We start from the raw sequence: 22,362 nt of genomic DNA on the forward strand, positions 1-22,362 counted from the left end.
CTCCAGAGGATGCACTTGTCGATGGTTACGCTGTGCTCCTCGATCACTGTTTGCATAAGTCGTGTTCCCAATATAGCAGCTTGCAGTTCTAGTCGCTGCACCGTGAGAGGCTTTAGTGGTGCGCACTTGGATTTAGCGCTGATTAAACTGCCTCCAACTTCTTCCCGGGCGTTTGTATACCTCCAATAGGCAACAGCAGTAAATGCGTTCTCGCTTGCATCCACAAAAATATGTAATTGTAATTTTTTTGCCTTACCTCAATGAAAATAACAGCGAGGAATGGCATATTGGTTAACTGATGAAAGTTGCTTGCGCCATCTTTCCCACAAATCGGCAACGTAGTCGGGCAACGGCTCGTCCCAGCAGGCTTCTTGACGCCACGCCTCACGCATGAGAAGCTTTGCGCCAATTACGAATAGCGCGATAAATCCTAGTGGGTCAAAAACTGACATGACCACACTTAGTAGTTCCCCTTGGTAGGTCGTCTCTTACCAAGTACGATCTCACTGACATAGTGGAACTTCAAGTTAAATTTGAAACAGTCTAAATTTTGCTGCCAGTACAGACCCAGCACCTTTTCTAATGCTAGACCTTCCTTCTTTACGATAATTTTTGTGACATTAACACCATCCAAAGCAGCTAGAACTTCCGATGAGTTAGCCGTGAAGTTACGGAGCTCTAAACCGGCATCCATGTGTATGGACTTCACTTGGCTTGAAACTGCGATAGCTGTTTCTTTCGTGTTAAAACTGTCGAAGAAATCATCAACGTAATGGTACTTCAAAATGGCTTCAACTGCACGGGCTGTGCATGGATTTTCATTGCGATGTTCCAAAGCAAAGCTTTGCTAAGAAGTAGTCATTTAAGCAAATTTTGGGGATTTTTTGCAAAGCTGTCGCCTGTTGGTGCTCCAATAAGTACTTTAAAATAGTATTTCGAGCTGAAGTAGGTGATCCTGGCCAATGACATAGCTATGTAAATTAAACCAAACTTTAAACGAATGAGGATCAGTTACTTCTTAAATCATCCTTTGTATAACAGTTATCCACAACTTATCATCATTCATATAAACATGACAAAATTTTCAGCTCAGAAAATGTTGTCTACATTGAAGATTGAGTATACTTCTATACAAAATATAAATTCTTAATAATCATATTGTAACGAATTTAGGGAAATTCCGCTTATTTGAAACCTTCTGCTAACGTTCCAATCGCTAAACTGTTGAATAAATCACTCTAATATGCTGTATTGCAAAATTGTCGTTATTAGACTTCTTTGGGAGTAGTACAATTATACTTCACAATTATATTTCACTTCGCAACTGATAGCGTGCTTGCGCTGCTTTTCTACTCTCCGTTGCTTCGTTCGTATATTTCTCCTTAGGTCTAGACGTTTCACTTCCTAGAACTTTTATATCTCCTGCTTGGTTATTAGTTACCAGCTATATAATATATTTGTAGTTATAGCCATATGCGTGTGTCTTCGGCTGATGACTACATCTGTTTGTGTGAGATAGCTTTTCGTCGCCTTCTACATAAGTGTTGCTAGGTTTACATATATACACGTACATAAGAGTGGCTACTTCAAGTTTTTGTTGTTGCGTGATTATTTACTAACAGCTAGTCATGCTAATATTCGTCACAATATAATTGCTTTATTGAATGCCTATTGGAATCAAAAATCTAGTACGTTTTGTTTGATGGGTCGGATTTTATTGTCAATGTAAAAGCCAAATTAAACTTTCTTAACCCTAACGCCATAGCCGTAACTATACCCATATCCATATCCATCTCCAATGTGATCGATTAATGGTGCCTTAACCTAAAAATCGTGAAATTTTCATAAAAATGAAGAAAACGCAAAATATTACAAAGATATTCCACAAAAAATAAGTCTCTTAGTCAAAACGTATTCAAAACAATGAATAAAATCTACAAAAAGTTATTAAATTCACCAACTCAAATATTTTTAGGTTATGGATATGGCGAGAAACCAAAAATCAATTGGTTGGCTATGATATGGTTATAGCGTTAGCGTTATGGTATGGTACCATTAATCGATTACATTGATTTCCATAAGGTTGGTTCGATCAGCTGTTTTATCTGGTTATGGTTTTATGGTTATAAGTCACCATTAATTAGCCCTTAACAAATGACAATCATAAATAAATTACTTGCAATAATTTACGAAAAATAGAAAAACACCAAAAATATTAAAAATTTAATTTTCGCTGCATTTGCAGTAAAAGATAATATGGCTTTGTTTGATTATGTACAACATCTATGAGTAGTTGCGCATGCATTTTATTTTGATTGCCTTAATAGTTAAGGAGGAAACAGCTGCTATCCATTTTAACTATTTTTGTAAAAGCGTAATAATTTTTTTGGGTTTGCTGACAGATGTTCGCTTAATGAAGCCTGTGTGAAAAGGAAAACTTAATTATTTCATTAAACAAAATTGTCATTCGATTAAGTTTGTGTATGAAATTGGTATTACGCATGATTCAATTACTAGAGGTTTGTTCTTCAATGATGTTAGATCTTTGACACTCCCAAATTGAAAAATCTAGACGGATTGCTTTTACGAAGTAAGGAAAACGGGGAATAATTCAATCCCCTTCATTGAAATTGTAGTAGACAAGTATCTTTGGTAGTATATTAGTAGTGATAATAAATTTGTAAATGCCAAAAGTTTTTGGGAAAATAATTCATTTTCTACTAAATATTTCGTGAATTGATAAAGTTATGTTGGTTTGGTCATTCTTTCAGAAATTGTTTGAAGAATGCCGTACGTTAGAATTTTATTCAAAATTTGTTTCCAAAACTCCCTACATGAGCATAAGTTCAATGCATTTTGTCATAAGAGGGAGTGAAAATCATTCTGAGATGAAGCGTTCTTCAATCTAAGTCTAATATAGGGCGGTTTGTGCCAATCCTGAATTGGGCAATTTTTGAAAAAGATTTAACTGAATCTACAAATTCCTAAATGGAGGCGAATATTCCGAACATACGGAATTAATATAACATAAGACCGACTTTTAATACGCGCCCAAAAATATCGAGAGAAGTGTCAAAGGACGCGTATTGACCTCGAAAACTATAATTCGAAGCCGGAAATAAAAATTTTAGCTCGTTCAAAAGATATTGGCGAAAATCCGAAAAATGACCCCGGGTTGCGTTGGCGGCCTTCAGCCGAGCTTATAAAAAATTACCCTGGCCGGTCCATCAATGAGCTGGGATCAAAATTTAAATGCGTGCAAAATCCCTTTGTACACAGAATTTTTTTCAGTGCACAAAAAAATTACAACAACTGGAAATATCTCCGGACAGAGATACAATTTTTCTTTTCCGCCTTAGGATTATTGTTGTCGAGGTCACCTCTCTCGATATTTTTGGACGCGTATTAGCAGTAGACTCCTGTTCTAGACTTTTACCTGAATAAGTTAACATGCCCAATGAGTACATTTCGTTATGGCATCTCCATTATTTACTAATGACATTTTTATATGAATCAATTTAATAGTCGAGGTTTTGACGTTGAACGATGAATTTTGAATTGGTTTAGGTTTCGTATGTTCATAGGTTTACGAAAGTGCACGATTCCTTGGTGTCCGTACTTTTCATAAAACCTATGTTCAGCCGCACTAATAGATCATTAGAATAAATGTTCTAAAGAATTATGCAGTTAAGTACTTATCGAGTATTTGTAAACTGATTGCCTCCTATTTATACTACTAATATTTTTTGAAAATTCGCAAAGAAACAACACAGTTAACGGATGTCAATTCGATTTGGGAGCAAAATGGCTGCAATTGTCAAAAAATGTGTCTGTCGAGCAAACCTCTTGTGATTGAATCATGGGTATTACGTTATCAATTGAATGCCACAACATATTCTCACTTTGTATCTTTCATTTCAAATAGATACCTTCTCTAACTTTAACTGTTGTGTAACTTCTTTAAGAAATCCTTGCTTTAATTTAGCCTCTTCCTTTTTTACCCAAGTGAGTACGTAAATGCTGCACCACGTCACTTTTTGAAGCAAACTCGTATTCACAGTATTCGCATTTTAATGGTTTTTCACTCGGATGGGAACGCATATGACGGCGTAGATATGAGGGTCGAGCAAAGCTATTTAAATAGTGACAGAATGAAAAGTTGGATTACATTTAAATATGTGCGTGGTCTTTGTCATAACTTACCTCTTTTCACAGAAGTCACATTTATGTGTATTTTCATCATTATGAATTAATTTATGTTCTCTCATATTTTTTTTGTTAAATTTCTTCCCACAAACATCGCAGGGGTGTAGTTTGAAATTTTTATGACTTAATTTGTGTGCGAACAAAGTTTCTTTACAAGTGAATTTTTCCTGACAGCAGGGACATTTGTAGGTTTTGCTGCGTATAATACATCCAATAAATAACAAATAAAAAAGAATTATTATATACCGTTACCTTAATTCAGAAAGGCCCTTATACCAACAAATTAAAAATTTTACAATTTAAGCAAAAAATAAATACATTTTCAAATAGACAGATAATTAATCGAGGACTGCCCTGCAACCATTGGTCTATTGTGTTCTCAGCTACTTCACAGCACCTCATCCAAGCCGACATCTCTGATGAACCCTAGCAGTTCACCTGGCTTGAGGGATTTGATGTGAGAATGCTCTGACCATGGTGAGCCCATAAACTTAGCCTTACGTCTTGAGATTGCGTCACACTCCTAGAGGATATGGTCCGCCGTCTCCGCTGATCGATCACAAAATCGGTATGTGTTGTTCGATATTATACCCAGTTTTGCATGTGACTGTTCAGTCTACAGTGTCCCGTAAGAATAGCCGTTAGGATTCTTAGGTTATCTTTCGAGAGGCCTATTAATGTCCTATATCGAGTTGTGCTGTAACCCCCTGACAGTAACTTAGATTGACGCCGGCCTGGCATATTTCGCCAGTTTTCTTCCCTCTTTTCCCTTTCTTCTACTAAAAGATGCCCCCTAATTTCCTGCGGGCCTGCTGGCAGGAACGGCTCGGGACCAATAGGTCGTGTCGTTGCTGCCTCTCTGGCCAGGCTGTCCGCCTGCTCGTTACTCTCAACTCACCTGTGGCCAGGAACCCAGGCCAGCAGTAGTTGGTTGTTTGCTCCTAGTTGATTTAGCTTTTCAACGCACTCAAGGAGCAGTGCTGATTTTATTTCAAACGCTGAGATTGCCTTGAGGGCGGCCTGACTGTCACTGAGTATGGAAAGTGTTTCATTGGAGTATTCGCGCTGAAGGTCAGCGCACTGGATTATGGCGAATACCTCCGGTTGAAAAATACTCGGGTATGCTTTCATACTCGGGATATCTTGGCTCTGCGTCCAACGGCTCCAGATCCAATCCCCTCTAGTGTCTTCGAGCCATCGGTATACCATACACTTTCAAATTTACTGCGAGTAGATATGGCTTTATAAAAGTGGCATAACTTAATTGCTATTTGTGCTTACACTTTCAAATTATTTGTAAAGGTCTACACATTTTGCAGGTGTAGATCAGAAAACGTTAATTGTATGTACTTCAGAAACCGTAATACCAATTTCACAATAAGGCTTAATGAAATAATTGAGCAGGTTTTTTTTTTTTTTAAGCCAAGGCGAATCTATACATTACTGAATTCGCCTTGATTAAAGGCCTTATTGCACTCAATCTTCCAAACAAAACACACTTTTTTCCTAATTATCTCATTATGAAGTTGTTCGCTTAATTAAGCAAGTGGCCTTATGTGAAAAGGAACACTTAGTTATTTCATTAAACAAAATTGTGATTCTATTCGGTTTGTGTGAAATTGGTATAAAATTGATTTCAGAATAAGCAATTGTACTTTAGAAGCTGTAAAATGTAATTCACAATATTCAGTTGCACTACAGAAATTGCAAAATTTATTTCGCAATAAAATTTTTTTTTAGAATAGTAAATTTAAACGTGAAATCAACTTCAGAATAGTCAATTTTACTTAAGAAACGGAAAATTCAACTTCAGAAGCCGTAATTCTGACAAAGAAAATTTCTTAGCATTAAAATTACTTGTTTATATATCTTTTTTGTAACTGATGTAATTTTTTTTTAATTTCATCGGGTTGCATATGAACGCAAGTATTATAATTTGCATTTGACCACAGGTCCTTCAGTGTGGTAGCCGGGCACGCTAAAATGCTATTGGGTTTGTCTTCTGAACAGCATTTTCTGATTTTGAAGTACAGTAAAAAACTGTGAAGTGCCACTAAAGAACAATAAGCGTTTTCTTAAGCACAATTAATGGTTTCTGAAGTTCAATTGACCATTCTGAAAAACAATTTATGATTTCTGAATATCAATTTACGATTTCTGAATTAAAATTGACTATTCTGAAGATTAATTTCAAATTTCTGAATTCAATTGACAAGTCTGAAATACATATTACGCATTCTGAAGTCCACTTGACTATTCTGAAGTCCAAATTGTCGGCTCTGAATTACATATGTTTTTCTGAGGTTCAATTCACCGCTTCTGAACAACATTTTATGGTTTCTGAAGTACACTTGAAAAAGGTGTAGTCGAGTATTTAAGACATATATCGTTAGCTTAATGTGAAAACGTTCTAAGTCACTTTTTTTGAAAAATTGTATTTTAATGCAGTTTCAAAACTGAGTTCAAAATACATCGATCACAAAAAAAAATATTTTTATTTTTCATTTTTACGTGCTGTGGGCAATGATGTGTAAATGTGCTAAGTTGGCAGGTGTTAAAAAGAATGTGCTAAGTCAACTTGTCAATAATATCAATCTGAATTACTAGTCATTTCTTTGTGCGGACATGCTTTGTTGTTGTTGTATTAATGATAAAGACACTACCCGAAGGCTTAAGGGAATGTTACCGATGTTGATGGTCCTTTGCCGGATATACATAGATCCGGTACGTCCCGGTAACAAAGCACTATTAAGGTACTAGCCTGACCATCTTGACAGCCGAAACTCTAGCGACCTCAAGTTTATCATGGAACTAGGAGGCGGGGAGGGAGGGATGGCCTGAAGGTTTAATGTGGTCATATAAATCGTTCCCGAGATGGTCGGACTAGCACCTTAATGGTGCTGTATTACCGGAGCGTACCGGATCTGTATCCGCCAAAGGACCATCACATCGATAACACTCTCCAAAGCCTTCGGGGAGCAACCTTTTCGCTACAACAACAACAACAAAACAACCAAGCAATTTGTGCCTGCTGGTATATGATGGGAGGCCGTCTGGCCAGTGAAGCATACGTAAAGCAATTTTTGTAAACATTTTTTGAACTTTCTCGATTTTATAGGAGTTAGATTCATAGAAATGATTCCATATTATTGAGCAATATTCAAGACCACTTCTGACCAAGGATATAAGTTAGAAAATTATATAGTGCGACACGATCACTTACAAAGCTGATTTTATTCTGTCTTTATTTTACATGATTTTACTTAAGCTAAGCCTATCAAATTTTGGCCACCGTTAATCAAAAATATAGTTGTTGCTTGTCAATGAAATACCAAGCATAAAAAACATATTCCAGGAATTTATCTACCGCTGCTTAGCGTGACGTGTGCAAAACCTTTTCAATTCCTGGCATTTCCCACCTTTGCAATCAATGAAGATCATAAGCATAGTTGTAGTTACAACTTCGTTCTCATTCAACTCTTGTTGTTGTCACTCTTAGGTTAGGTTAGGTTGAGCTGGCCGGTCCATGAGGACCTCACAGAGACTGATTGAGTCCGTAATGTTACCAGAAGTTTGTTTTAACGACCAAACTGAAAAACCCTATCAAAAACCAGGACCTATGTTATAAAATAACTCCGTCCTCTTGGCAAATACTAGAAGCTTCCTAGGACTTAAGCCACTTGCTGCTTCTAGATCTGACAGCTGTATCACTCCTAATAGCTGGAGTCTTAGCCTGGCAAGTGCAGGGCACGAGCACAGAACGTGCCCGATCGTTTCCTCCTCCAACCCGCACTTCCTACATCTACTATCACTGACCAAGCCTAATTTAAAGGCATGTGGCGCCAGAAGGCAGTGTCCAGTCAGAATACCCGTCATGAGTCTACAGTCCTCTCTTTTTAATGATAGATAGATTAGTCTAAGGTTGTAAGAACTACACATAATCTTCGACACTTTACAGCCCCGCGCTTGAACCCACGCCTTTCCCGCTTGGTCGATCATGTGCACCTCTCGCCTTCGCTTAATCTCGCCCACTCTAATTGGGACGCCCTTTTTAGCTAGTTCGTCCGCTTTTTCATTCCCATCTATTCCCATATGCCCTGGGACCCAATATAGATGTATGCTTCTCCCTGTCCCGATTCTCTCCAGAGACTGCTTACACTCTAACACGCATTTAGATGCTGTGCTTTGCGAGATTATTGCCTTAATTGCTGCTTGACTGTTAATATAAAAGTTAACACGGTTGCAGCTTAAGGTATTCTCTTCCAGGGTTTCTACTGCTTTCGTTACGGCTAATATTTCCATTTGGAAAACGCTACAGTAATCCGGCAGCCTGTAGGATCTGCTTATTTCCGGATCAGCACAGTATACCGCAGACCCTACTCCTTCCACTACTTTGGAACCATCTGTGTACACATGTATCGCCTCGTCCGCCATTTGCTCACCCTTGCGCCAACCGTCCACCTCTATTGTGGCCTTAATCTCCCTCGACGCGCAGATAGTGAATCAGGTAGTATGTTCGTCTTGTGATTGATGACGCTATACTACTATGGCCATATGGTCGGCGCTCAAGCTGCCCGAGGCACCGAGCCTGGTTGCGGTTGTTAATGCTATATTCTTTGCTACCAGGTCTACAGGTGGAATGTGCAGAATGGCATACAGGGCTTACAATCGCTGTAAAAACCCAATGAGAAAGAGAGGGCGATAAGCCCCACGTACACCCCAGCATTGTTTTACATGCATAGAGTGCCGTTGAGGCCTTCTTGACCCTGTCGTTGAGCTTCCATGACAGCTTACGGTCTAGGATGATTCCTAGATATTTTGTGCAAGGTTTCTGCTGTAAGGTCACCCCTCCTAACTTAGGAGGGACCTTGTACCTCTTTGTAAATAAGACCATATCCGTCTTCTCCGCATTGACTTTCAACCCGACATTAGATGCCCAGGTATGAATATCCCGAAGCGCCCGATCCATCAAAGAACTAATTGTTGGAAGGCACTTTCCACTTATGACAATTGCAACGTCATCTGCGTAAGCCGTAAGTTTTACGGGTCCCTCATCGAATCGCCTGAGCAGTTGGTTGATGACCAGCGTCCACAGCAGAGGTGATAGCACCCTTACCTGTGGCGTGCCCCTGTCCACTGATTTCGTGGCCTCGTACAATCCCCATTGTGATGTAATCTAAGGAGTAGTAGTAAGGTAGGATGTACTTTAATGTAATTAAGACCATCCATAATCGCCCATTTTGAAACATTATTGAAAGCCCCGGCAATGTCCAAGAAGACTCCTAGAGCATACTCCTTATATTCCAGGGATTTCTCTATGCTTATTACCACCCTATTCAATGCGGTGTCTACCGACTTGCCTTTGGTGTACGCATGCTGTGTTGTGAAGAGCAGCTTTTCGTCCAAGTTGGACTTTATGTACACATCTATCTCTCTAAAAGGTTTTGAGCAGAAATGATGTTAAGCTAATGGGTCTATAGTCTTTGGGATGCACGTGACCGATCTTCCCCGCCTTTGGTAGGAAAGCTACACGAGCAGTTCTCCAAGAGTGCGGTACAGGATTCAGCCTTATGCACCCATCGAATATTATTTTAAGCGATTCCACGACCGCCATACTTGAAACTTGTAGCATCGCCGGGAATATACCGTCTGGGCCCGGCGATTTAAACTTAGAAAACGTTTTCACTGCCCATTCTATCTTGGTATCGGTCACCAAGCCCGGCACTACTAGCTCCGTGATCGAAGTGTAAGTGATGTCTGCTGGCTCTTCTAAACCGTCTCCCGATGGGAAATGTGTGCCGAGAAGCACCTCAAGGGATTCTGCACTATTACGTGACCATTCCCCGTTCTCTTTCTTTATTAGTCCCTGGACTATGTTTCCCCTTGCTATGACTTTTTTTAACCGTGCTGTTTCGCTGGAGCACTCTACGAAACTTTTCCATGAGTTTCTCTTCGCCCTGGTAATTTCACGCTTGTAGATCCTCAGTAGATCCCTGTACTCGTCCCGACACGTTTCGCTTTCCGCGGTCTTTGCGAGCTTAAACATTTCTTTTATCTGTATTCCTAGAAGACTGAGCTCATTGCTCCACCATGGCGGCTTTGCTTTTCCTCTGAATCTTCTTAGAGGGCAAGTTTTGTTATACGCAGTCGTAAGCGTCCTTGTTGGGAATTCATTCGACTCCTCCAGTTCCTCCACTTTGGCAACCTCTTTGGGTCGTCCCAGTTTTGTTTCTACATGTTTCTGGAATTTAGTCCAGTTCGTTGACCTAGGGTTTCTAAAGGTTCCTCCCTTCTCTACCCTCTTTAGGGGATCCTGAAGCTGATATACGCATGGTCGGAGAAGGATGGTCTATCAAGAACCATCCAATCATACCTTGATATATCACGCTCGGAGCTCAATGTAATATCCAGAACATTGCTGGATGTTGGACCAATGTATGTAGGGCCATTTCCCCTGTTGGCTATCTGCAAATTGGTTTGCAGGATGTAACAAAATAGAGATTCGCCTCTCTCGTTCGTATCTGCTCCTCCCCACGCATTGTGGTGCACATTTGCATCTGCGCCTATGACCAACCGCCCTTTGCGCCCTTCCTCCTGTACTAGCCTTTTGCACTCCATCGGTGGAACCTCCGCAGCATGGGTCATGTAGCAGGACGCCAGGATAAATGCTTGCTTATTCTTTTGCTCAACGGCCACCGCTACGAGATCCTCAGTGGTGTAATTAGGCAGCATATATGAATGCAGCTGTTTCCTTACCATTACTACAGCTCGCACCCGTCCTTCCGTTTGCGCGTAGTAAACGCCAAACCCGCGCGCGCTAAGTCCAAAAACCTTTCCTCCGATGAGAGCCACGGCTCCTGGATCAGCGCCACGTCAAACGAACCCTCTTCAAGGATTAGGAGGAGTTCACTCGACGCCACTTTACTGTGTTGGAGGTTTATATGTAGGACTCGCAGCACCATTGGGCTGTTTGTCCCCTCCAGCACCTTCGTCTTGACGTCGTCGTCCTCCCCCTGCCCTTTTGATTTATAGTATTCGAGGCCCCCTTCAGCCTCTCGTGACTGTTATGCGGGGTGTTCCTCTGTGCGAGTCACAGCACCATTTAGCGGTTGGTCCGCTTCTAGCACGTTCGTGGTGACGTCGGGGACCTCCTCTAGCGTGTTAGGGTTTTTATCGTCGGGACTTCTTTTTCTGAGTCGCATGTAAATTTTGCCAGTGCCAAAGGACATTTTGCCAAGCTGCGTGTACAAAATATCCTCCGCCTGCTTGTTTATTTGGAAGATGTAGAACGGACCATCCTCGGTAGGCCGAGATACAGTAAGTAACTTCCAATCCTGTGTCGGTATGTTCGGATTCTGATTCTGCAGAAGCCGCAGTGTATCCCCCGACTTCATCACGCATGGTATCCATACCTTAACTTTTGGTACCGTGGGGATTTGCGCTTTAGCCACCACCTCAAATCGCGCGTTCGTGCCTTGCCTTTGGAGGTTTGGAACCACTTCCTCCAGCCACCGCAAGCTCGCGATGTTGTCGCACGCTTTCATCTTCACACCATTATACCATCCCCCCGAATCAAAGGTTGGAAGGGGCTTACTTGGTTGTTCCCGCAACCCTAATAAGCTCCCTCTCCACAGATCTCCTTTTCAGTAGTCATTTGTCCGAAAGGACTGCTACGATCAACCAGCGCCACAGTCAGTGACTGCTTTGCCACATCACTCATCTTCTCGGGAAAAACAGGAGTCTTAGTGTTATCTCCCTTTGGCACCTCCGAGAAAGCCGGAGTCTTAGCGTTAACTCCCTTTAGCGCCTCCGAGAAAGCCGGAGTCTTAGCGTTATATCCCTTTGGCTTATCTCCTATTTCCGTAGTTGGAACTTCCCTCTGACTCGCAGCTTTCGAGGTAGTTGCTACCTCGCTATTGGAGCCCATCTGTCTTACAGCTTTGGGCCTACTTGTCTTGTCTATGCGACTGGACTGCCTCGCGGCTCTAGGACTGGGTCCTTTCTGCCTCTTGAAAGCAGGCTCGTCGCCTTCCGCCGAACGTTGCCTCTTCATTCTGCAATTCGACGCTTCTCCCTCCTCTTCCCGAGGTGGCCCGGTATCGGGAAGGCTCCGTTCGAATACAGCCGAATTTATCCCCTGGCTGCAAATCGTCCAATAGGCACGGTCCGCATAACACCCTGGATTATGGGGTTGGCAGTTCTTGGTCACCGACATCCCGCCGTCCTCCTATGAGGCGAAACGGCGTAGATGTCAGTCCTAAACAGCTCCGCCTCATAGTCGGGCGCTATGGAGTTCGGCTAAGCCCTCACACCAACGACAAGGTGCCTACCCTAGTGAGGGATTTTTCAGTTTGGTCGTTAAAAAAAAGTCCGTAGTGTTACCAGAAGTTTTTTTTTTTTTTTTTTAACGACCAAACTTTTCAGTTTGGTCGTTAAAAACACTTCTGGTAACACTACGACTTATCAGTCTATGTGAGGTCCTCATGGACCGGCCAGTACAACCTAACCTATATAGAGGATGCGGAGCCCACTATTCTCTCGGCATATGACAATAGTTAATAAGCTGGCTGGGGGGCTTAGAATTAACCCGCGGCAGGTAGATCGTAAGAGGTGACTTAAATACCCAAATGTTCCAAGGGGTTGTGTAGCGCAACCCTTTCAAGGGGATGCCAACGCAATTTAAAGCTTCTCCAACCCAATTGCCAACCTCACCTACCCGTGGCGAAAGCTGTTTCTTAAACAGCCTCGGATTTGGCGGCCCAAGTTCCGCATATGCTCCACGGTGCGTTCCAAAAGTTAACACTCACCGACAGACCCAGTGGCGTAGTGAGGTGTTCTTGCGCCCGGGGAAATCTTTTTTTTTTTTCAAAAATTAATAAACCAATGAAGTCGTAGGCTGAAGATATCATCTATAAGTTGACTCAAATACATATTTAATAATAATATGATTATAATACATTAGTAAAACTAATATCTATGTGCAAAATTTGTTTGCCTTTGAGGAACCAAATATATCTGATATCATCAGAAATTTACCATTTCAAATTTATCTTTTCCCACACTTAATAATGTTAGGTCACTTAGGCGACCTTGCCCCATCGTTGATCGTAAATATGTCGAAATCAGTTTTAATTTGCTGAATGAACGTTCGCAGCTAGCAATTGATTCTGAAGTGCCAGTCGCAAGTTTGGAAAAACATCTCCATACGAGATTATAAAATTAATTCTAACGGATTTTTAGGTTCAATTTCTTTTTACTGCGAAGTAATATTTTCAATTTTTTATAATTTTTTGTTTTTACATAGTGTGTCTTTAACATTAATGGTAAATATTCAAGTTTAAATGCTTGTTGGTTTTGCTTCAAAATTAATTACTTGCTTAGCCTTTCTCAGCTAATCCCATTTCAGTGAGTCAAAAATAAATTTCTGTAGAATTTTTTAACGTAAATTGCTTTTGTGAATTCTAGTGCCATCTATCAGTTGTTCCTAAATCTTTTTCAATTACCTTTACCACAAAAACTTTGTCAAATTTATTTCCCAATCCTCTATTTCTTCTAAGAAACACCTTTTCACCAGGCTGATAGGTTTTAGTGCTTTCCTTTTTATTAAATCGTTCCAATGTTTTTTCTTGAGCTAACTTTAATTCGTTTTTAATAATTTCTAGTGTATCTATCGATGGGCTGTGAAAAACATCAACGGGTTTAGATTTAATAGTTGAGTGGATACTATTGCTGTACTTATGTGTAGCTATTAAAATCAGGTCGGTGGTCTCGTATATCTGTTGTTGTTCCTTGATACAACGCGCTATCTCTAGCAGTGTGGAATGGAACCTTACTCTCGCTATGAAGTGTAGGGATGAAAAATTGTTCAATTGAAAAATTGTCCCTAAGAATTGTTTTATTAGGTTAGAATGGAAGGCTTTTTCATTGTCAGACACTACAACTTTTGTATTTCTAAATGTTAGAAGTATTTCTAGCATAGCATCCTTAATGTCGATGGTAGAACGTGAAGCTATTGGCTTAACAATGGCAAACTTAGAGAATTTGTCAATACAGCTTAAAAAATATTGTTTTCCTGTAATAAATATATCGATGTGAAGTATTTCTCCAGGGTAGTTTGGTATCGGGGTTTTCCCTATCCCCGGGTTAGGTGGCTTCCTCTGGTATTTGTTTTCCATACAAATTTTGCAGTTAGAAATTAAAGACTTTAACATTTTTCTCATATTCGGAAAAAAATATTCATTAGAAATCTGTTGGAAATTTTCATGGAGACACCTATGAGATCTGTTATGCTCTGTGGCTATCGTTTATAATTGATCGCTTTTATTGACTAAATCGATTACAAGCTTTTCGGTGTGAACAAATTTTATCCCAGGGAAATGTTTTGTTAGGTCATTCTGAATTTTGGCTAGGACTTCAAGTTCACAGTGCAAGCCGTTTGTAACATTTGGATTTATAACATCTTTCAGGCATTCCATTAGCCTCTCGATGGTGTCAAAACAAATGATATGCCGACGCAACCTTTGGAAAAGGATTTTTGATATTTTGCTGAACTGGGTAGACTTAGACATCACTAACTGGTTTTTGAATTGGTTAACTGGGTAATTGATTGTTTTAATTACATTACTAGAAGATTTCTCACTATGAATGGTTTCGACTTCGTTTGATTGACTCAGGCTGCGGATATATTGTCTGGACAGTGCATCGGCCACTTTATTGTCCTTGCCTGGTTTATAGTGTAAGTTCGGTGAAAATTCTTCGATGAAAACGCACCATCTTTTCATTTTTCTGTTTGGATTTTTATCCGACATAGAAAAAATTAGCGGCTGATGATCAGTAAAAATGTTTATTTTAGTAACACCGTACAAATAATGGCGCAATGCCCACACAATCGCAAGGAGCTCTCGTTCGTTGGTAGCGTATTTCTGTTCTGTCCTAGATAACGTACGAGAAATCATAGTAATGGGCGTATCATTTTGTGACAAAACTGCTCCTAAGGCGCTCGAAGATGCTTTCGTGGTAAGTTCAAATGGTTTACTATAGTCTCTGGGTGTTGGAGGAGAACATATTCGGATGCCAGTATCTTTTTTATTTTCTGAAATGCACTTATAGCCTCGGAGTCAAAAGTTATAGAAACACTTTTGAATTTATTCGCGCCGACATTTCCATGTTCACCCCTTAGAAATTTTGTAAGCGGTTTTACAATGCCGGCGTAGTCCTTCACAAATCTCCGATAATACCCCGCTATACCGAGGAATGAACGTAATGCTCGGAAAGTATTTGGGGTTTTGTAATTTAGGATGTCATTTACTTTACTTGGGCATGTCCGAATGCCGTTTCGTGAAACTAAGAATCCCAAGAATTCAACCTCAGTTTTAAAAAATCTGGATTTTTCCGAAGACACCCTCATTCCTGCTTTTTCTAAACTTCGCAAAATCGTATTTATGTGTTCTAAATGTGTTTGTTCATTGGGTGAAAAAACGATAACTTCATCCATGACAACAATTTCATATGTACACAGGAATAGGATACCTATCTGAAATTGTATGTTCGTTTATTTTTCTATAGTCTAGAAAAAAAAACGAGAAATAATATCACCACAAAATGTTACTTGGTTATTTTTTTAAGTATTCAAATTACCATTTAAACAAAATTTTTCGAAAATTAAGAAAAGCACTAGTATTCGAAAAGCGTATCTAATTGTTAGATTATTTCAAAAAATTTTAAGTAGAATCAGTTTGCAGATCCAAATTTATATTTATTATCAAAACTTTATTTTCTAGTTGAAATACAAAATTTCTTTCACATCACAAAAAAAAAAAATCACAGCAAGAAATAATCTTGAATAATTACTTACACAAATTCTTTTTGATAGTCCTTGGAGTTGATTTGATGCAATGTTCTAGTCCATTTAATTGTGATGTCCTTCAGCAAGTGAGGTCCTTATCCCGCCGGCTATTCCTCGATTTGGGACTGTACTTTTATATAGTCCTCTTACGGTTGAAGATTTTTTGCGACAGGCCCTTTACCAGTTGGGCGCCATTTAGAAAATTATATAGTGCGACACGATCACTTTCAAAGCTGATTTTATTCCGTCTTTATTTTACATGATTTTACTTAAGCTAAGCCTATCAAATTTTGCTCACCGTTAATCAAAAATATAGTTGTTGCTTGTCAATGAAATACCAAGCATAAAAAACATATTCCAGGAATTTATTTACCGCTGCTTAGCGTGACGTGTGCAAAACCTTTTCAATTCCTGGCATTTCCCACCTTTGCAATCAATGAAGATCATAAGCATAGTTGTAGTTACAGCTTCGTTCTCATTCAACTCTTGTTGTTGTCACTCTTACTATTTTTTTGATCGCTTAGCGTGCCGTGTGCAAAACCTTTTCAGTTGTTGTCGTTTTCCACCGTCGTAATGAATGAAGATCATAAGAGTAGTTGTAGTTGCAGCTTCGATCTCATTCAACTCTTGTTGTTGTTGTCACTATTACTATTTTTTGAATGAACTTTTATCAATGTGAGCGCGTTTAAGCATAATGAGCATTTAAACGTGATAATGAGGAAGGCATACAGTGGTGGTTTTAATAATCCTTACTTAATAAGTTGGAGAAGTTAGCAAGTTCCACTAACTTATATAAAGTGCCTTCAACGTCGTAGGGTCCTTAAAGTCACTGGTGTTACGTCTACTGAACCCAACCATTGCAACAAATTTTGAAACAACGAAGTCAATGTGACTAGAAAAAGAGAGTTTGGAGTCAAAAATTATACCCAAGTCTTTACTCTTTTGACAACGATTAGGAGATTTAGCATTTAGTTCGTAGATAAAGTATGTGGCAGTTGTCCTTTTGGAATAAGACACAACACAGCATTTGTTTGAATTTAAAACTAAATTATTGTCCGCGCAGCATCCGGCAAAAGAGCCCAGATCAGAACCGTTAGAAACAGTTTGACAAATAAATAGTATTTTTTGTAAATATATAATTTTAGTGTTATATTTCAATCATTAAAGGTGAGGGTTGATGGGGAAACACATTGAGTAAAAAGTGCTAAGTCAGGAGAAAAAACTAGTTTTGAGTGCGGAAATTGTGATAAGTCATAAAATAGCTGCTGAGTTAGCATACATGATTTTTATTAATTTTTTTCAAAGCTTCTACACTCAAAATTAATGCAACCAAGGTATCCTCATTCACAGTTTTGAAAAAAAAAGGTTATTTCAAAAATTATTCATTTTATTCGTCTCCTGTAAAATTCGTCAAAGTTGACTTAGCATATTTTCATATTAAGCTAACGATATGTAGTCCTTCTATATTGCTATTACATGCGGGGTATACTCACAAACATCAGAGTGCCGATATATTGCTGTTTAATAGCGTTTACTTTTCTGGAAAATGTGTTATGCTTTTTGTACGCCGCGCAAGGGTTGTAAATATATTTTGTTCTATTCTAAAAACAGGTAACGCCTTTAAGGGGTATTTCGTTCTATTGTGAAAATTGTTGCCTGCTCATGATTTCCATGTACATTATTCAAAAGTACAAGTATCGATCTACCGATAAAGATACTTTTTCTAAAAGTTCTATCACTATTTATAGGTATAGTACAGAATAAAGGGAAAGGGAGAAAATTGACGCAATAACAGTATGAAAGCCCTAACACATGAGATAACTAGATTGTATGAGTTTATGTGGGGCCACAAACATACTCTTTATCGCTCCCCGTGCAAACGGATGCAATCTACTCAGCTTTCAACGCTAGATGCGGCATCTAAAATCGTATGTGTTTGGGCATTTTATATAAGTGTATTCAGCATGAGCTGTAACTATGTAAATAAAATGGACTTTACAAATAAAAATGACGAGCTACTTGTTAATAAATGATTTGAAACGGAATAGCAGAGGCCTGCCATTTACGTTATGATAACAGATTCTCTGAATCCCATATTAGATTCTTACTTTGCAGCTTTCATCGCCAACCGTTGCTCTATTTTGGCCTCTTCTTCCAATAAGGCTTTCATATTTCGTTCACGCGTGTCTAAATCTTCGTCTTTATGCTTAATTGAGTGCAAACGTAGCTCCAAAGCTAGAGGAAAAGCTGACGGACACAACTCACATCTATAAACATTTTTACCCAGATGAGTACGTAAATGATGCACTAATTCAGTTTTGGTAGAAGAGGTGAACTCGCAGTATTTGCATTTGTATGGTATTTCACCAGTGTGAGCTTGAATATGACGCTGAAAACTTTTATGATGCGTAAAACTATTTAATTATGACAAAATGAATGATTGGATTAAATTAAGATAAGTACATGTTGGAATGAGGATTGTGTAATAACTTACCTCATTTCACAAAAGTCACATTTAAGCAGCTTTTCATCGTTATGAGTTAGTTTATGTCGTGTTAAAGCATACTTTGTCATGCAATCTTTACCACAAATATCGCATTTGTATGGTTTGTCACCAGTATGGAGGCGCATGTGACGCCTTTGGTTATATATATTTGCAAAGCTAGTAAACAGTGAGAAATTTTAAAGTGGACATTTATTTAGATAAGAACTTTTAGTCACGACTTTTATGATAACTTACCGCATTTCACAAAAGTCACATTTAACCGGCTTTTCTTCAATATGAATTGTTTTATGTGTTTTTAAATCAAAATTTCGTTCAAATCTTTTACCACAAATTTCGCACTCGTATTGTTTGATCCTTTCCTGTGTTTTTTTCGGTCTAGACATATAAAAAAAAACACAGATCAATAAAAATATCCCTTCATTTAATTTAATATTGCAACGAATTTCGTGAAATTCTGCTTATTTTACACCTTCTGCCAACGTTCGTATCGCTAAATTGTTGAATAAATAACTCCAATATTCAGTAATTCAAAATGGTCTTTATTACATTACTTTGGGAGTAGTACAATTATACTTCACAATTATACTTCACTTCGCAACTGATAGCGTGTTTAAATCAAACGGATTACTGACTACTCAGCTTGTTCTGTTTTTATACTCTCTGTTGCTTTGTCCGCATATTTCTCCAAATGTCTAGACGTTTCTCCTTCTAGAATCTTCTACTTGGTATCTCTCCGTTGCCTTGCATGTATGTGTGTAGATGATGATTGATTTGTTTACGTACATTCGAGTGGCTGCTTAGTATCGGCTTAGTGATGGTAGTATCGCTTAGTCATACTAATATTCAAAACAATATTGTGATATTCACATCACTAATCTGATACTAAGTAAATAAATCCACAACAACAATAAAGCAAGCTGCCACACTTGTATGTATGTAAACAAATTAATAATCATGTACACACATACATACAAGCAGCAGAGAGATACTCACAAACGCATGTCATCATCACCTACTTCTTCGCTCACAAATACACACGCATATGGTTACACACTACAAATACTCGCGCGTATGGCTGGTGACTAGGTAGAGTATTCTAGAAGAAGAAACGTCTAGGATTTCGAAACGAAACGAGCTACATATGCGAACCCAAAGCCAACATTTGCTGAAGCGGTATCCCATGCACTGACTCAGGAAACTGTCTCACTTTTGCGTAAGCCAGCGTACAAAGCCCATCGTGTAGAAGTAGAAAGGCCAGATTGGGTGGACAGAATTTTGGAAGCACTGAAGGGATCACGACCGAAAAACTCTAGTGTTATGAAATGTTTCAAGTGCGGCAACCCAGGCCACATTGCACGTCATTGCAGCACCGGTCCTAATAGTTCCAACAACGTGGGTGGACGTAAACGCAGAGCTGAAGGAGATGAGCAAATCTCCAAGTCCACTCAATCGTTAAACTAAAGCCGGTCAGCCGCAAGGGGCGACAGCTGGAACCCTCAATTGAATGCCCCATAATCTCTATCTCGCAAATTGGAAGTAGGTCAAACAATCTTACTGTCGAAGGACATGTGGATGGAAAAGAACGTTTACTGACTGTAGATACGGGCGCATCTCATTCCATCATTCGAGGGGATTTCGTTAACAAGAAGATAAGACCATTGCGTGGAGCAAGATTGCGTACAGCCAAGGGGGAAGACACCACGGTTCTAGAAGTAGCATATGAAGTCGCAATTGGGAACATCACGGAAGTACACAATTTTATAGTGGCAGAGATTGTTGATGAAATCATAATTGGAGTGGACTTCTTAATCGACCAAGGCATCAAGATCGACATGCGAAGCAAGACGATGCGATATAAGAACATGGATGTGCCACTTAATTTCGGCTACGAGAGAGACTACAGCAGTAAACGAGTGCTGGTGGAGGAGAGTCGGCAAATACCACCAAAATCAGAAGCAGTCATCTGGGCAAAGGTTGATGGAGATTGTGGGACAAACAAATTGTGGGTTGTCAAAGCAGCAAACAAATCAGCACCGAACGTGCTTGTAGGAAAAACCCTGGCTATGACAAAACAAGATGGATGTATTCCGGTAAGAGTACTCAATGAGTTCAAGTCACCACTCAAACTGACCAAAGGAGCTATATTGGGAAGATGCCAAGAGGCTGAAGTAATTATTAACTGTGAACAGCTCCAGGAACACGTTTCAACTAGTAATACTGATCTTTCAAATGACATCACGGCATGGACGGAGGGGCTAGAGGAAGACTATCAGAGTAAGGCAAAACAACTGCTCCTAAAGTACGCGAACATATTTGACTAAGATGGCTCCAAACCAGGCCGCACCAACGTTGTGAAACATCAAATTGACACTGGAGATGCGAGGCCGATCCGTCAAGCTCTACGTAGTGTTCCACTGGCGAAGCGGGAAGTTGTGAGTCAAATCATACAAGAAATGAGCGACAGCGGCGTCATCGAGCCATCAGCTAGTCGATGGAGCTCATCGGTAGTACTTGTAAAGAAGAAGGATAGAAAAATGAGGTTTTGCGTGGACTACTGGAAGTTGAATGACGTTATAAAAAAGGATAGCTACCCATTGCCAAGAATTGACGACACTCTGGACTCGCAATCTGGTATGAAATGGTTTTCCACACTGGACTTGAAAAGCGGCTACTGGCAAGTGGAAGTGAAGGAGGAAGATAAAGAGAAAACAACCTTCAATGTCGGTTATGGTCTTTAGCAATTTACAGTGATGCCTTTTGGACTATGTAATGCACCAGTTACTTTTAAAAGACTCATGGATCAGGTACTGACAGGACTACATTGGAAAACATGCTTAGTGTACCTAGACATCATCGTATTGGGAAAGAACTTCGAAGAACATCTGAAGAACTTGGAGGAGGTTTTCCAAATAGCTGGTGCTGGTCTGAAACTTAGTCTCTTACGACAAGCATTCCTACCTCGCGATTTTTCTCAAGCCCCTTAACCCACCAGTTGTTGTTGTAGCAGTGCTTCGCCCCATCCAACAGGTGCGACCAATCACAAATTGTCATCAATGTCCTTTAACGGGAGTCCAAGGAAACTTGCTGTTTCAACAGGGGTATAGTTTAATTTAAACTATAACCATAAAGAGAGGGGAGGCGTTGGTTCCACGTTACAATTGAAGAGATGGTTGGTGTAATGTGGGGACACATTGCAAGCAGCACATACATTTTGTATGTTGGGGTTGATTCTGGATAGGTAGGAGTTTAACCTGTTACAGTACCCAGATCGAAGTTGAGCTAGAGTGACGCGCGTTTCTCTAGGGACAGTGCGTTCCTTTTCTGCTAGTTCTGGGTGTTTTTCTTTAGTTTAGTTCGCCGGGGAATTCATGGCACTGGAGACCTGCTTATGCTTTTTTGCTTCATACTGCTGTGTTCTCAGGTGCCGTCCTCATAATACTTACGGAGATGGCCCCTTAAGCCCCTGGGCGGTGTAGCCTCATTAATCAGATGTCTATTGGGATGGCCAGGTTTCTGGGTATTCAACAGCAACTGTTTGTTTAGCATTTAATTTCTCTCCCTAATGGGGAGTACTCTCGCCTCATTGTCTGGGGCCTTAAGAAGGCAGCCCGTAGCGGTTCTGAGGGCAGAATTTTGGCAGGCCTGTATTTTCTTCCAGTGAGTGACCTTTAGGCCTGGTGACCATATCGGGGACACGTAGCATGCAATCGGCCGGCCAATTGCTTTGTAAGTGGTAATGAGCGTTTCTTGAAAACTCGTCGGGGGAGTGTCGTCACTGAGACCAGAACATCACTCGGAAAAGTTC

General features: G+C 39.8%; 1 protein-coding gene across 2 annotated transcripts in view; it reads right to left on the minus strand.

Annotated features, from left to right (window-relative positions):
* Nucleotides 1–1,693: 1,693 nt before the first annotated feature.
* Nucleotides 1,694–22,362, minus strand: part of LOC137233881 (zinc finger protein 431-like) — a 36,598-nt gene continuing 15,929 nt past the window's right edge. The window contains exons 4-9 of one of the 2 annotated variants that reach the window (XM_067757396.1): nt 18,792–18,932; nt 18,546–18,713; nt 18,160–18,465; nt 4,204–4,401; nt 3,930–4,132; nt 1,694–2,420 (exon numbers count right to left, since the gene is read on the minus strand). In XM_067757396.1, the coding sequence (XP_067613497.1) occupies nt 3,982–4,132; nt 4,204–4,401; nt 18,160–18,465; nt 18,546–18,713; nt 18,792–18,932 (964 nt within the window). In that variant the 3' untranslated portion in view covers nt 1,694–2,420; nt 3,930–3,981. Of the gene's footprint in view, nt 2,421–3,929; nt 4,133–4,203; nt 4,402–16,272; nt 16,944–18,159; nt 18,466–18,545; nt 18,714–18,791; nt 18,933–22,362 lie in introns of those variants that run through there. The other variant, XM_067757397.1, reaches the window with a different exon arrangement.

Source organism: Eurosta solidaginis, chromosome 5 (assembly GCF_040869045.1).
Source record: "Eurosta solidaginis isolate ZX-2024a chromosome 5, ASM4086904v1, whole genome shotgun sequence".
In the NCBI taxonomy this organism is placed as follows: Eukaryota; Metazoa; Arthropoda; class Insecta; order Diptera; family Tephritidae; genus Eurosta; species Eurosta solidaginis.